At 52.3% G+C, this 14,368-nt stretch overlaps 1 protein-coding gene across 1 annotated transcript in view; it reads left to right on the top strand.

The window, feature by feature from the left end:
• The window catches only part of LOC133114079 (BAH and coiled-coil domain-containing protein 1), a 93,195-nt gene that overhangs the window by 59,938 nt on the left and 18,889 nt on the right, over positions 1-14,368 (top strand). Inside the window, exons 9-14 of the mRNA XM_061223275.1 lie at positions 1,359-1,618; positions 3,406-3,751; positions 6,168-6,962; positions 9,033-9,199; positions 9,748-9,884; positions 10,398-10,517. Coding sequence (XP_061079259.1) covers positions 1,359-1,618; positions 3,406-3,751; positions 6,168-6,962; positions 9,033-9,199; positions 9,748-9,884; positions 10,398-10,517 — 1,825 coding nt within the window. The remainder of the gene's footprint in view (positions 1-1,358; positions 1,619-3,405; positions 3,752-6,167; positions 6,963-9,032; positions 9,200-9,747; positions 9,885-10,397; positions 10,518-14,368) is intronic.

The following is a 14,368-nucleotide window of genomic DNA, read 5'->3' on the forward strand; positions in this document are numbered from 1 at the left end:
TGTGTGTGTGTGTGTTTGTGTGCGTGTTGGTGTGTGTGTGTGTGTGTGTGTGTGTTTATGTGCATATGTGTGTGTGCGTGTGCGTGTCTGTGTGTGTGTGGGCATGTGTGTGTGTCTGTGTTTGTGTGCCTGTGTGTGTGTTTGTGTGTGTGTGTGTGTGTGTGTGTGTGTGAGAATTGTCTGTGTGAATCGTTCACTCTGTCCAAAGAACTCTCCCTGAGGTGGGGGAGCAGGAAGTTAGCAGCGAAGGAGCGGAATTAATTAGCTGTGACTATACTACACACACACACACACACACACACACACACACGCACACATTCACACACAAAGCGCACACACATGCACACGAACGCAAACCACAGACGCAGACACGGTACACTCATACACACACACGCAAACATGCACGCTCACTCACCCACACAAACCACACATGCACATACACACATGCACACACAAACCACAGACACACTACACTACTACACACACTACACTCGTACACACACACGCAGCCATGCACACACACACATTCACGGAGGCATGCAGCCTACAGAGGCCAACCCTCGGCGGCCCAGCAGTGAGACCGAAGTAGGCCTCGCCCTGCGGTGACACACTTCCTTCCTCACTCCACAGGAGCTCAAGCACAAAGGGGAAGCGCAACCACCAAACCCTTCCCCAGGGAAACATTATCCAAGTCAGGGTGATGCTTTTCAACAAAGGCTGCTAATGTGTTATGGAGAGGGGGTGTGGGAGGGGGGGAGGGCAGACTTAGGATGTCGGGACGGAGGGGTAACTGGAGGAGTTGAAGACAGTCGTGTTGGGAGTGGAATGGGCCCGATGTTTTGGCCAGGCAGAGGAAACGGAGTCGTAAATGTGTGCAGCTGCCCCCCACTCTCTCCCCACGTCACAATGGGGGCCTGGGAGATGTGTAAAACGTGGGAATCGGCCCCTCGGCTGGTCTCCCCTACTGGGACAGGGGTCAGACACGGGGGGAGAATGAACTCCCTGACCATAGGGATAGTCCATCATCATCATCATCGTTATCGTCATCAACATTATCATCATCATTATCGTCCTTGTCATCATAGTCGTCAACATCATCATCATCTTTTATCATCACCATTAATCATTCTAGCTTAAGAGCAGAGAGTTCATTCCTAGCAGACACTGTGTGTGTGTGTGTGTGTGTGTGTGTGTGTGTGTGTGCACGCTTATATTTTGCCTTAAATTCTGGGTAATCCAGAGGGACTTAAAACTGGGCATTAAACCAGGCTTGAAGAAGAGGATACGTAAGTACATGTACAGGATTTGTAAAGCTGTGCTGATGGACACCCCCCCCGTCTCTCTCTCTCTCCCTGCAGATGTGATGGAGCAGCCTGGACTGTGGCCCCCCGTGTACGGGGCCCGGGGGCCCCCCTCTCACATGCAGCACCCCGCTGTGTACTCCCGCTCCCAGTTCCTACGGCAACAAGAGCTCTACGCCCTGCAGCACCATCAGCACCAGCAACAGCAACACCACCATCAGCACCACCACCATCATCACCACCATCAGCAGCAACCGCAGCAGCAGCACAGAGACACACAGGCTATAGAGCTGCAGCACAGACACAGCCACGCACAGGTAAGATGCACAGACACAGACACTGACACACTGACACAGCCACTCACAGGCAAGACATGCAGTCACTGACACTGCCACTCACAGGTACAACATGCGGTCACTGACACGGACACTCACAGGTAAGACATGCAGTCACAGACACAACCACTGACACAACTACTCACAGGTAAAACATGCAGTCATTGACACAGCCACTGACACAGGCATGCACAGGTAAGACGCACAGACACAGACAAAGTCACTGACACGGACACTCACAGGTAATGCATGCAGTCACTCACAGGTAAAACATGCAGTCACTGACACGGACACTCACAGGTAATACATGCAGTCACTCACAGGTAAAACATGCAGTCACTGACACGGACACTCACAGGTAAAACATGCAGTCACTGACACGGACACTCACAGGTAAAACATGCAGTCACTGACACGGACACTCACAGGTAAAACATGCAGTCACTGACACGGACACTCACAGGTAAAACATGCAATCACTGACACGGAAACTCACAGGTGAAACATGCAGTCACTGACACGGACACTCACAGGTGAAACATGCAGTCACTTGAACAGCCACTCTGAAGTACTGTAGTCAAACGAGCATACCCGCACATTGAGACACCCAGCAAAGCATTAACAAACGCACCCTCTCTCCCTGTCTCTCTCTCGCCCACACACTGAAAGACTCTTTCTTTCTCGCTTTTATTTGTGCACGTGTCTCTTGCGCACACACACACACACACACACACACTTCTGGGTCTGGCGCTGCCGTGGTAGCCGGCTGCGCGGCTGAAGGAAGCTGAGCGCGTGCAGATTAGCGCCCTAACGCAGCCCCTGTCTCAGAGGAGGGCGTGACGCACACCTGCCGTCATTGTGAAACCCGAACCCGCGCCACCGGCCCGCACAATGGACGCACGCGGAGCCGGGAGAGCCGGCGCTGCCTTGGCCTCCGAGCGCGTGTGAGACGCAGCCTCAGCGAGAGGCTCCGCCAGCCCCGCGGAGCCCTGGCTCTTACGTCTGGAGCCGCTAACCGCGGCGCCCCGGATAAACAATGACGGGCAGCTGCGCCGCGCCGTTTAGCGTGAGCGGCGGCGGCCTGGATGTGCGCCAGGGAGAGAGCGTCGAGTGTGCGCCGCGCGTCCGCGAGGTTTCCCGCGCCTTGCCTCCACGTGCTGAAAGCGCCCGTGCGTTGAATAGCGCTGATTGTGTGAAAGGTAGCTTATTGCATCGTGACGGATGGGAGACTATTTCGTGTGATGAGTCTTCCTACCGTACGTGCGCTGCACAAATACACGCACACGCACACATAAACTTATACACGCTTAACCTACCACCTGGCTGGCTTTCTTTTCTCTCTAAGACACATACATTAATATTAACAAACATCGCTACCGTATCACTCTTTCTCCCTTCCGCCGTCTCTGGGCGGCCTGTAGCGTAGTGGTTAGGGTAAATGACAGGGACACGCAAGGTCGGTGGTTCTAATCCCGGTGTAACCACAATAAGATCTGCACAGCTGTTGAGCAAGGCCCTTAACCCTGCACTGCTCCTTGGGAGGATTGTCTCCTGCTTAGTCTAATCAACTGCACGTCGCTCTGGATAAGAGCGTCTGCCAAATGCCAATAATGTAATGTAATCTCTCTCTCTCCCTCTTAACCTCTGTCTCTCTCCCCAACTCATGAAATTTTAGAGAGGAGTACATTGCTTTTTTTTAAAAACATCCCATCTTTGTGAGTAGTATCAGAACAAGCTCTTGACACCTCCTCTCCGTACCCCCCCCCTAGGTGCAGAAGAAGCCGGAGGAGGCGCCCATGGAGCTGGAAGACCTCCTGCAGGAGCCCAGAACGCCCAAATCCACAAAGCCCTTCTCCTTCACCCCGTCCAACAAGAACACCCCTTCCCCCGGGGCGTGCTCCGCCCACCTCTCGCCCTGCTGCCGGTCGCCCTCCCTGCGGCCCCACCCCAAGAGCACGCCCTGCACGCCCTGCCCCGCCCCCAGCCCCGCGGCCGCCGCCCCGCACTCCCCCGCCCTCAGCCCCGCCCCGCCCCACGCCTCCAAAGGGCCCGAGTCACAGGACAAGCGAGGCGAGGGCCAGCCGCCGCAGGATTACCCACAATCCCTGGAGCCCGGTAAGAATTCTGTCATTCTCTCTAAAACTGAGGCCTATGAACGTGACTTTGTCCGCTCCAGATTTCGTTTGCACACAGCCTGGTTGAGCTGTCCCAAAATATAATAGCCATGGTTTTGTTTGCAGGTTTTTGAGATGCATACAGTAATACAAGTTTACGTAGGCCCAGTTATTTTGGATTTTAATTTATGTGACGAATTCGCTGGTTCCGGGATTATTCTGTCGTGATCAGAAAATAAAATGGAAATAATTCTATATTTTTAGAGTGAGCCCAATGCAACACTGTAATCTCATAAATAAAAATGTAAAAAAAAAGTTTTTGTTGAGGTGCCAAATAGATTCTGTGACTTTGAGCTGCAGTTGGAGCATCGCCGCCTCGGTGAAACTGTGACCACTTTTTCACAGACAAAGCACCTCGTTCAGTCCTGCTGTCTCACTGTCGCAGTCTCACGCCTCTTGCTGCTAACTGCTAACACCAGCCAGTCAGCTGATGAGTTGTGGAGTCACAAGGGAACATGGGTAGTGTTGTTTTACATTGAACTCAAAGAACCCGGTGCCCTTCTCCCTCGTGGACTATGACCGCCTTTCTGTCGAAGGAAGGTAAAGAGATGTGTGCACCTTACTGCAGACGTGCTCTATAGCATTCCACAGGGAGTGGCTTCCTCTTTTTTCACACCAGATGAATAGGGACAAATAATTGGATAGGTTTACAATAGGGAAAGAGAAAGGAAGAACACTACTGTTAGGTGTACTGTCAGACCTGGGCCCTGGTGGCAAATCTAAACAATATAAGAATAATGTATGTAACATCTACAGTAATGAGAAAATGCCACCAATACTGTGTGTACCCAACTGAGTACAGAGTCTGTAGGGTGGCGGTCTGCAGAGAATGCTAGAATTGTTCTCAGAAACAATTTACTCATAGATCGCACCCCACCTAGAACATGCTCCCTGTACTTCAGAAAACCAACAGCGCTGTGGTATGGTGGACAAAGAATTAGCGAGAAACACTGGGATAGAAACTTGCCTGTCAGAATGTCTAATTGAGGAAAAGCAACAAAACACTGTAGACACAGTAAGGGAGAGGAAGAGTGTAAAGGATAGAGGGAGGGAGACAGAAGGGAGCAGAGTGATTTCTATTCACATTTTCTAATTGATAACAGAGGAAGACTTGTAGAAGAAGGTGAGGGCAGGGAGAAAAGAGAAAGAGAGGAGAAAAAAGACAGGAACTGGGGGATTAACTCAGGGAGGTCAGGCAGAGAGATTGCAGACAGAGGCTTCTTATCCTTCAGGGGTCCTTGAACGGCCGGTAGCGGAAGGACACACATTTATCTGGCGGCGTTGTCAGGGGGGCGGATGGATACCATCAATAACACAGAGCAGGGGGTGACAGGGCTGGCTCTGCAATCACACCCAGACACCAGGGTCATCAATACACTGCACACACATAGACCACAGGCCTACACACACACACACACACACACACACAGTCTCTCTCTTTCTCTTTCTCTCATACACACACAAACACACACGCGCACGCGCAGGCACACGCACAGAAACCACAAACAAACATGCAGAAACCCCATGTAAGCACATATACAAACATACACGCACAAACACACGCCTGCATGCACAGATACACACACACGCGCAAACCACAAACAAACACGCGGAAAGCCGGAAACCACCTCCATGCACATATACAAACATGCACACACGTACACACACACACGCATACACACACACAGTCAAAATTCACTTTGTTGTTGTCCCATTATATCTGGCAGGCATGAAGTCCCAAAATCAGGCTCAGTCTCAATATTACACAGGCCTACTCCCTGGAGCACTCGCCCCCCCTCTGAGCTGTCCACAGAGCCGGCAGGAAACTCACCGTTATTTATGACCACGCTCAGTCTGTTTTCACTGCTCTACTGGATTAACAAGAATGCCAGTAAAACTGTGCAATTGACATATTCATAAATTTAGCTGTAATGGGAAACAGATTTGGTTTTAAGTATAAAAATCTGGTTTGATTAGATTAAAAAACTTAATCTGTGTGTTATTGAAATATTTGAACATGAGGTGCAGAAGCTTTGTGCTGCCATATCCTAGGAAAACTGGTGAGCGATTCCTACCGCAACTGCCAAACGTGTTAATTATGAGAAACAGGATCTTCTGAGGTTGAAGCCAAATCCTCTGCCTGTCCAATCTGCCTCTAACTGCTCTGGGGTACACTATGTCAGACAGGAAGGAGTCCCTTGAAGTGCTTTGATGTGATGGTCATTCCTGTGTGACGTTCACCGGCTGAATATTCTTCAGCAAAGTTTTAAAACTTTGTCTTGATTAGCATTCTTAATGTGCTGGACTGCATGCCTTTGGAAAGGCTGTAGGTGCTCATTCTCTCCTCTCCTCCCTAGATTTACCACCTGGCTACACTTATCCTGCCATCGCCATGGGTTACAGGAGTGGCCCCTCCCCCCAGGATGTCCGATTGGCCGAGCCTGCTGACCTTGAGGCGGTGCAGGTGGAGCCAGCGGAGCCCCGCCCTCAGCCAATCCCTGACCTGACGGAGGACTGTGAGCAGGAGGCAGGGCTGAGGGCACTCCCCCAGCAGCAGCAGGAAGAGGAGGCTAGGGGGGTGGAGTCAGGTGGGGTTGTGGAAGTAGGGCTTACCAGCTGTTGTGCCCAATCAGAGCTGGAGCAGGAACAGGCGGAGCTGTTTGCCTGCCCTGCCACAGAGGGCGGGGTTCTGCAAGACACGCCCTGTCCCACCCCTCCAGCCGTGGTGGTAACCCAGGGAGACGACCCCTCCGTGACCTGCGGGGATGACGTGGAGGAAGAGGCGGTGGAGCGGGCAGAGGCCGGCGTGGAGGAAGCGGAGGACGGAGCGGTCCTAGAGCCAGACGACCCTGCGGACGACGCCCGCCCGCCCGAAGCAGCCGCGGACGAGGAACCGGGGCGGGGCGTCCCCGGCGAAGGCCGAACCCCGGCCACTCCCTCGCCCTGCCCCGCCCTGCCCCCCCCGCCCTTCAGCTGCTGGAGCCTGGAGCTCCTCATCGCCGCCACGCTCTGCGCCGACAGGGACGCGCCCCCTCCCGCCCCCCCGGCCCCGCCCTGCGGCGCCCCCTTCTGGCCCTCCCACCACGGCATGGAGCTCCTCAGCGAGCTGGCTGAGCTGGAGAGGCCGCGGCACTGCGCCGCCACCAGCCAGGGTGAGCGTTCCCCAGCCCGTCCCATCCGTCGTGCCTGGCTAGCGTCGTGCCTGGCTAGCGTCGTGCTTGGCTAGCGTCGTAGCGGCGTAGCGGCGTAGCGGCGTAGCGGTGTAGCATCGTGCTTGGCTAGCGTCGTAGCGGCGTGCTTGGCTAGTGTCGTAGCGGCGTAGCGGCGTAGCTGTGTAACGCAGACCTGGCCAGAGCTGCTTTACTGTATCTTTAGTGTTCTTCACACGTCGCGTCTCGGCTGTATATCATTGATCATCTGACCATATGGATAAGTGCTCTTTGCGTTCTCCAGGCCATTACAAGGTTACCCCGATGACGGAAAGATCGCTTAATCGGCACAGACTCCGGTGTAAATTCTAATGAAAATACGAGTTTGCTTGTTGGCCTTTTGTTGAGCTTAAATCATGCGGGCTGCTACAATACGTGATTACAGGGTAATTTGCCTCTCCGAGGTTAAAAGTGTTGTCTTTTCAATGATTAAGCTGCTTTTAATAAATTGAATTTCTGTTAAATTCTCTTAATGTGATTTGAGGAGAAATAATGACCATGAGAGATGTAATTAAGAGAAATGGGGGTCATCTGCCAGCGGCTGCAGATTTTTATGCTAATTGACGCACTTGTTAATCAAACAAAACAAATGAAAAACTGTGAGAGCAACGATCAGTTTAAAGGTGCCGTCAGATAAACTACAGATTTTGTCCTCTTTGCTCCATGCTGTAAAGACCCATTAATACACAAATTAATAAATCAAATGTTCTTTTTATTAATGCTTTTTGTGAACAATGTCAGGCTGTTTTGTAGGCGGTTATGCAGTAAAAACACGACAATTGACTCGTTTAAGTAACTGTCCAAGAAGATACCCAATAAACTGAAAAGCACACTCAACGTGTGATGCATTCCCACGATCTCCCCAGATGGGCTCACACAGCCCGTCTGTATCCTATTGGCTTAGCACACTGCATGGCTTCATTCTATTGGCTCAGAGGAGACGGCATTCCTCTGGGCTCCACCTCACCCTTGAGAATCTTTGTAGCTTCACATCCAATGCCACTGGGACTGCAAAACATCCTAAAAAGACCCCCCCACCCCCCACTCCCCGCCCCTCAACATTATCAGCCCCTGGGGGGTTAATCTACCGGTCAAGTTCTTATCAGCTCGGAACCCAAGGGGACTTTTAAACTCTGTTTTAAGGGCGCAGTGCTTGATCCATTTAGATATAAACAACAACAGCAACAGCAGCCACTGCAGCAACAACACCGACGACAGCAGCGTGATATATTGGCCAGCTCAGAAGTGCTGTAAGTGAAAAGTTGGCGTAATGTTGAAAGCGGTTGGAGCTATCTTCAGGGCCCAGGAGCATTGCCTGACTAATTGCACCCTGTTGTTTTACATGCCTTTTTAAAAGCTTCCTTTCCAGTTTCCTTTTGTTCCCGCTTTTTTTTCTTCTTGGTTACAAAAGGCAATGTTTTTATTTACACTAACTGAACATCCGTAAGCGTTTAAGTAATCCCTAAAGACGTTCCTGTGAGAAGCACACTCCGGTGCTGGCCTCTTTCTCTCGCATGGAGATGACATCATCAGGGCGTTGCACAGGGAGCGTTGTCTAGGTTACATGTAGGGGGGAGGATATCCCAGGAGATTTGCTGCGTCTGCCCCTCCATTACCTTAATTTAAACAGGACTGCCCCCTGCCCTTAGTTGCCCTCGGGTTGTCTGTCTGCCTGTCTGCCTGTCTGTCTGCCTGTCTGCCTGTCTGCCTGTCTGCCTGTCTGCCTGTCTGTCTGTCTGTCTGTCTGTGTCTCTGTCTGTTTCTCCATGCCCCGCCTTTCATCCATCTTAGCCTTCGCCAAACGCAAACATATCTCCCACAATTAATATTGGGATTCAGAATCCGGATGACTCTTCATTAGTATGACAAGGCGCAAAGCAGGCGATGTATTAAACCGACGAGCTGCTAAATCACCCCGTCCTCATATTCATCACTGCATCGACTCCTCGGGATGAGCCGATTGGCCGCGCAACCTTATCACTTTCCGTCGTGCCGCTGTCGTCCGCGCAGGAGAGGAGCTGCTGACCTTCGACCTCCAGAGCCTGGCCACGCTGGCGGCTGCGCGGGCGCTGGAGATGGAGCCCCAGGAGGGGGCGGCGGAGGGCGCAGGGAGGCACTGCCCCGTCCGCAGGACCCTCAACCTGCGCAGGAAGTGCACCTGGACGCCTCGCCATGAACCCGTGAGAGCTGAGATCCATACATCCCCCTATAGCACCCTAATACAGCAGAATATACACCCGAATGCACTCTCATTGCCACCCTAATACACGGTAATATTCACGCAGTGAGCAATTTATTAGGTAGGCCTGTACACCAGCCTGTTAATGGAAATATTTAATCGGTCAGTCTAAATGGGGGCAACATTGGCTCAGGCGGTAAGAGGGTTGCTGGTTCGATCCCGCCCTGGGTGTGTCGGAGTATCCCTGAGCAAGACGCCTAACCCCCAAATGCTCCTCACAAGCTGGTTGGTGCCTTGCATGGCAGCCATACACTGTTGGTGTATGTATGTGTATGAATGAGAAGCATCAATTGTATAGCGCTTTGGATAAAGGCGCTATATAAATACCAACCATTTGCCATTTAATTAGGCAGCATAAAAGCATGCAGACGTGGTCAATAGGTTCAGCTATGTTCCCTAACACTCATCGCAGCACACCTGTATGAACCCTACCACTCATAACAACCATACTCAGCCTCATGCTTTGTTTGTGTGGTTTGGTTTTTCCAGGTCTTTCCGGTGAAGGGTGCCATGGAAACGATGGACGGGCCGGAGCTGGCCATGCGGGTGCGTCTGGCAGAGCTGCAGAGGCGATATAAAGAGAAGCAGAGGGAGCTGGCCAAACTGCAGAGGAAGCACGAACACCAGTGAGCTAATTACAGACCCCCTCCAACACCATTACGCAGACCCCCTCCAACCCCATTTTACAAACCCCAACCAACGCCATTACACAGACCCCCTCCAACACCATTACACAGACCCCCTCCAACCCCACCAAGATCATTAAACTCACCACCTCCAACACCATTACACAGACCCCCATAAAACCCCATTACACAGACCCCCTCCAACACCATTACACAGACTCCCAACAACACCATTGCACAGACCCCCATTAAACCCAATTACACAGACCCCCTCCAACACCATTGCACAGACCCCCATAAAACACAATTACACAGACCCCCTCCAACACCATTACACAGACCCCCATAAAACCCAATTACACAGACCCCCTCCAGCACCGTTACACTGGAGGCCCTCAATTCCACAGACCCCTACAATGGCATTTCACTAACCCTCTGCCTCTACAGCTCCTGTTGAGCGGTAGTGCCGTCGATCAGCAGCATGACATGGAGCTGTTCTCTGTACCTCCACAGGAAAGAGGAGACCCCGCGCAGTCCTGCTCGCCGAGGACCGGGCAGGCCCCGCAAGCGCAAGTCCACCCCTGGGCCCCTTCCGGGCACCGTGGCCCCTGCCGATTCCCCGAGGAGAGTCAAGTGAGTGACCACTGACCCTAAACCAGACACCGCTCTCACGAACGTGAGCTGAAAGCCACAGGAGAGGTCAGAGGTCAGGCTGGTCACAATGGGTACGAGGCTAGTCAGGCGCCACTATGGAGATACAATGGCACAGCCTGGTGGGCAATAAATTCAAAATAAAGCTTCACGGCCCTATCTGACAGGTCTTAATTTCTTAAAGTCTGTTAAAGCTGCATTGTATCCTGGACCATTTCTTTGTGTAGTGTCGCACAGAGCAGCAGGTTTAGGGTGGAGGGTGTGTATGTACTGTAAGTATGTTTTTAGGAATGCGTAGTCTCTAACTTTCAGCTGCCTGGTGAGTAGTTTAAACAGGAGGAAGTGCATGTGGCAGACACTCGTTGACTTTGTGTGCACCCTGCAGGAAACGCTGTTTCGGTTTAAACGAAAGGCTTAATCAGAGAGGCCCCGGGGGCATGAATCACATGTAAGTTCCATTGATTATGTGGAAACTGCCGTAACTCCTCCGGACGCGCGACGCGTTGAGATATTATGATAAAACGAGCCTCTGAAATGTCTGAACAAACTCATTGTGCCGGGCTATCATTGTGATGAATGTCGTGTGGTGGGAAAGACACACCTTTGTTTACAGCGCAAGCCCTGGCTGGGAATCCGCAGTTAAGGCGGGCCGCCGCCGTTTGTTCAGCCGAGACCCGGAGCCCGGAGATAAATTATTCTCCAGTAAACGTAACTCAGGTGTGAGCGTAATTACAACCGAGATTACCGATCCCGCACTTATTTCTGTGGTTAATAAACCCCAACGGCCAATAAAATAAGCCCTTCTTGCAACGAGTGTTTGCAGCGGCGGGGATGTTCGGCTCTCGCGGAGGTAATTTTTCACAGTTAAACGCTCGGAGGACAGCGGAGCAACTGGTTCTGGAGACCACTACATCATTTCATTCAACGCCTATATTCGCTGAAAGAAAGATAACCGGTTGCCGCGGAAAAAGGGGAAAAAAAAAAATTACCGGCCGACAAATTTACGGCGTCCGCGCTGGTCGTGGCGAGGGCTTGTCGCTACGGCGATGATGATGTCGGTAATGAATGCGCTAACAAGAACGACCTTGCGCGGGGCCGCGCTACGTCTGGGTTTCAATCACCGTCGCGACGGGCGTTGTCTGGGGGAGGACGTGTGTGTGTGTGTGTGTGTATGGGTGTGTGGGTTGTGTGTGAGTGTGTGTGTGTGGGTTGGGGGGGTTGGCTGTTACACTAATGCTAAGAGAGAGGTCTGAAAGCAGCACGGAGGTGCAGCTGCTGGGATCCCCCACCCCCACGCACTCTGAAACCTGAACTTTGAGTGTGAATGGTTGGTGGGACAGGCAGTGTGCAATACAGTGATGTGTGTAGTTACGCTGATTCAGTCTTAGGCCAGATTGGTGTCTGTGTGCAGTGAAACTAACTCTGTGTCTGTGTGCAGTGACACTGAATCTGTGTCTGTGTGCAGTGACACTAACTCTGTGTCAGACCGGTTGGGTGTCTGTGTGCAGTGACACTGACTCTGTGTCTGTGTGCAGTGACACTGACTCTGTGTCAGTATGCAGCGACACTAACTCTGTGTCTGTGTGCAGTGACACTGACTCTGTGTCTGTGTGCAGTGACACTAACTCTGTGTCAGTATGCAGCGACACTAACTCTGTGTCTGTGTGCAGTGACACTGACTCTGTTTCAGACCGGTTGGGTGTCTGTGTGCAGTGACACTAACTCTGTGTCTGTGTGCAGTGACACTGACTCTGTGTCTGTGTGCAGTGACACTGACTCTGTGTCTGTGTGCAGTGACACTGACTCTGTGTCAGACCGGTTCAGTGTCTGTATGCAGTGACACTGACTCTGTGTCTGTATGCAGCAACACTGACTCTGTGTCAGTTCGGTGTCTGTGTGCACAGAAGAAGACAGGGACTGGAGGCAGAGGCAGTCTGTGAGAGCATGTTGTGGAGCCCCCTCCCCACTCAGTCACCAGCTCTGGGAATGTGACAGGGGACTGAGGCTACACTGTGGGGGTCGCCGCAGGTCAGCGGGGGTGAAAGGTCAGAGACAGCGGAGACAGCCGGGCACGGAGGGGGAGGGGGCGAGAGAGGCGGGGCCCCGTGAGCCAGCGGCGGGAAAGCGCTTTGTTCTCTAGCGGACGGGCGAGCCCACGGTAAGAGGGACAGGGCTGTGCTTTATCCCAGAATGTGCGGCTGCTTCTGCACACTTAGTGGCCCCAAAGGACAGGGCCCCGCAGCAGAGAAGGCACCAGGACAATTCTGTAGTAATGGGGTGGTTTTCAGGCTGTTGGGGCCGATTTGCAGTGCTGGGGCAGTTTTGGGGCAGGTGGCAGAGCAGGGTTGATGGTGAGGGGTCCAGATACCACAGTGGAGCGCATTGAACTAAAAATAGAGAAATCAGAGAGTATAATTTTTTTTTTTTTACAAATGAAATTTAATACACTCTCCAGCTTTAGTATGACTCCCCTGCCAGCAACAGATTTCTTATTTTACTTAATTGCCTTAAATATGGGGCCCATATCTTTGTACACTTCACGTATATTGTTATAATTATAATGTCCAGATTTTAACTGTGCTGCCAAAATGTGTTTTCCCTTTTGTAAAGTAAAAAATAAATAAGATTTAACTTGAGGTGCGCAGACAGAATCAGTGCTCAAATGAGAAAGGGATGAGAAAGCTTTTGGGATGATTCTCGTTTAAAGTGCCCCGTTGCACAATCAGATACAGCTTCAGAATTGTTATTCGCTGAAGTAAGGGCTATTAGCTGCTCTGATTGTAGCTCAGCAACCATTTGTAGCTTCCGGTGTTGGGAAGAAGAACAGATACCATACCCCAGTGCCCTGCTCTCCTACCTGGGCTGTGGGAATTCCAGGGTCTGCTGGTTTACACCACGGCTGATTACCTTTCTTGGTGGGTATTAGCTGATGATTTTAAGGTGAGAACGAAGGCCGGCAAACTGTGTGGGGCTTCAGTGCCAGCGAGCATACCTGCAGTGAATCTGCCTTGTGTGTGCCGCAGGGCATTGTGGGTAAGCCCGCGGGGGGATGTTTAGGCTGTTGCCGAAGGAACACGACGGGTCAGCGAAGTTAATGAACAAACAGCGTCTCCCTATTCAGCGTCCGCCCCCGACGCCGGCCCCGATCTCCTGTCCCTCCCGCAGACGCGCGGGGCCTAAGGTCCTGACGGTAACAGGAGTGCAGCTGTCTGGAGAGCGCGAGGGGTGGGGAGACGGCGGAGGACACAAAAGCAGCGCTGCTAATCAGTGTCCTGTTTAATTAGTCGCCGCGAGACCGCTCCCCCGCCCGCACGGGAAACCGCACGCGCTTCGTTGGGAGCCTCTGACGTCGCGCCCTCCGGGCCTGACTCTCCCACCACCGCGCACGCTCGTGCGATGTTCCCTTCATGTCCGCATAACGGTCGGCGTGGCCGCAGGTTCTCGTCTTAACCCGGCACTAAGGTGCCGGATTCTACTTATCACGGACTCGATTGAAGACTGTGATTTGTTCATTAGTTGAATCAGGAGTATTTTTGGGGGGGGGGGCGAAAACAAAAACCTGCACCCACACACCTGGTGTCTCACATCGTAACACCCCCCCTCCCACACACAAACACACACACACACACACACACACACCCTGCCCTGCCCTGCCCTGCCAAACACACTTTATTCCCGGAGCAGGAAGCGATGGAGACACAGCAGTATCACGGTTAGAATGGCGCTTCAGTTCAGCACTCTGAAGGCCTCGCAGAGGGATCAAAGAAATGCAGGGTGCAGACTGCTTTATGTCTTTTACTGTAAGTGTGATTGAAGTCATATTTTGTCTATGG

Source organism: Conger conger, chromosome 16 (genome assembly GCF_963514075.1).
Source record: "Conger conger chromosome 16, fConCon1.1, whole genome shotgun sequence".
Lineage (NCBI taxonomy): Eukaryota > Metazoa > Chordata > Actinopteri > Anguilliformes > Congridae > Conger > Conger conger.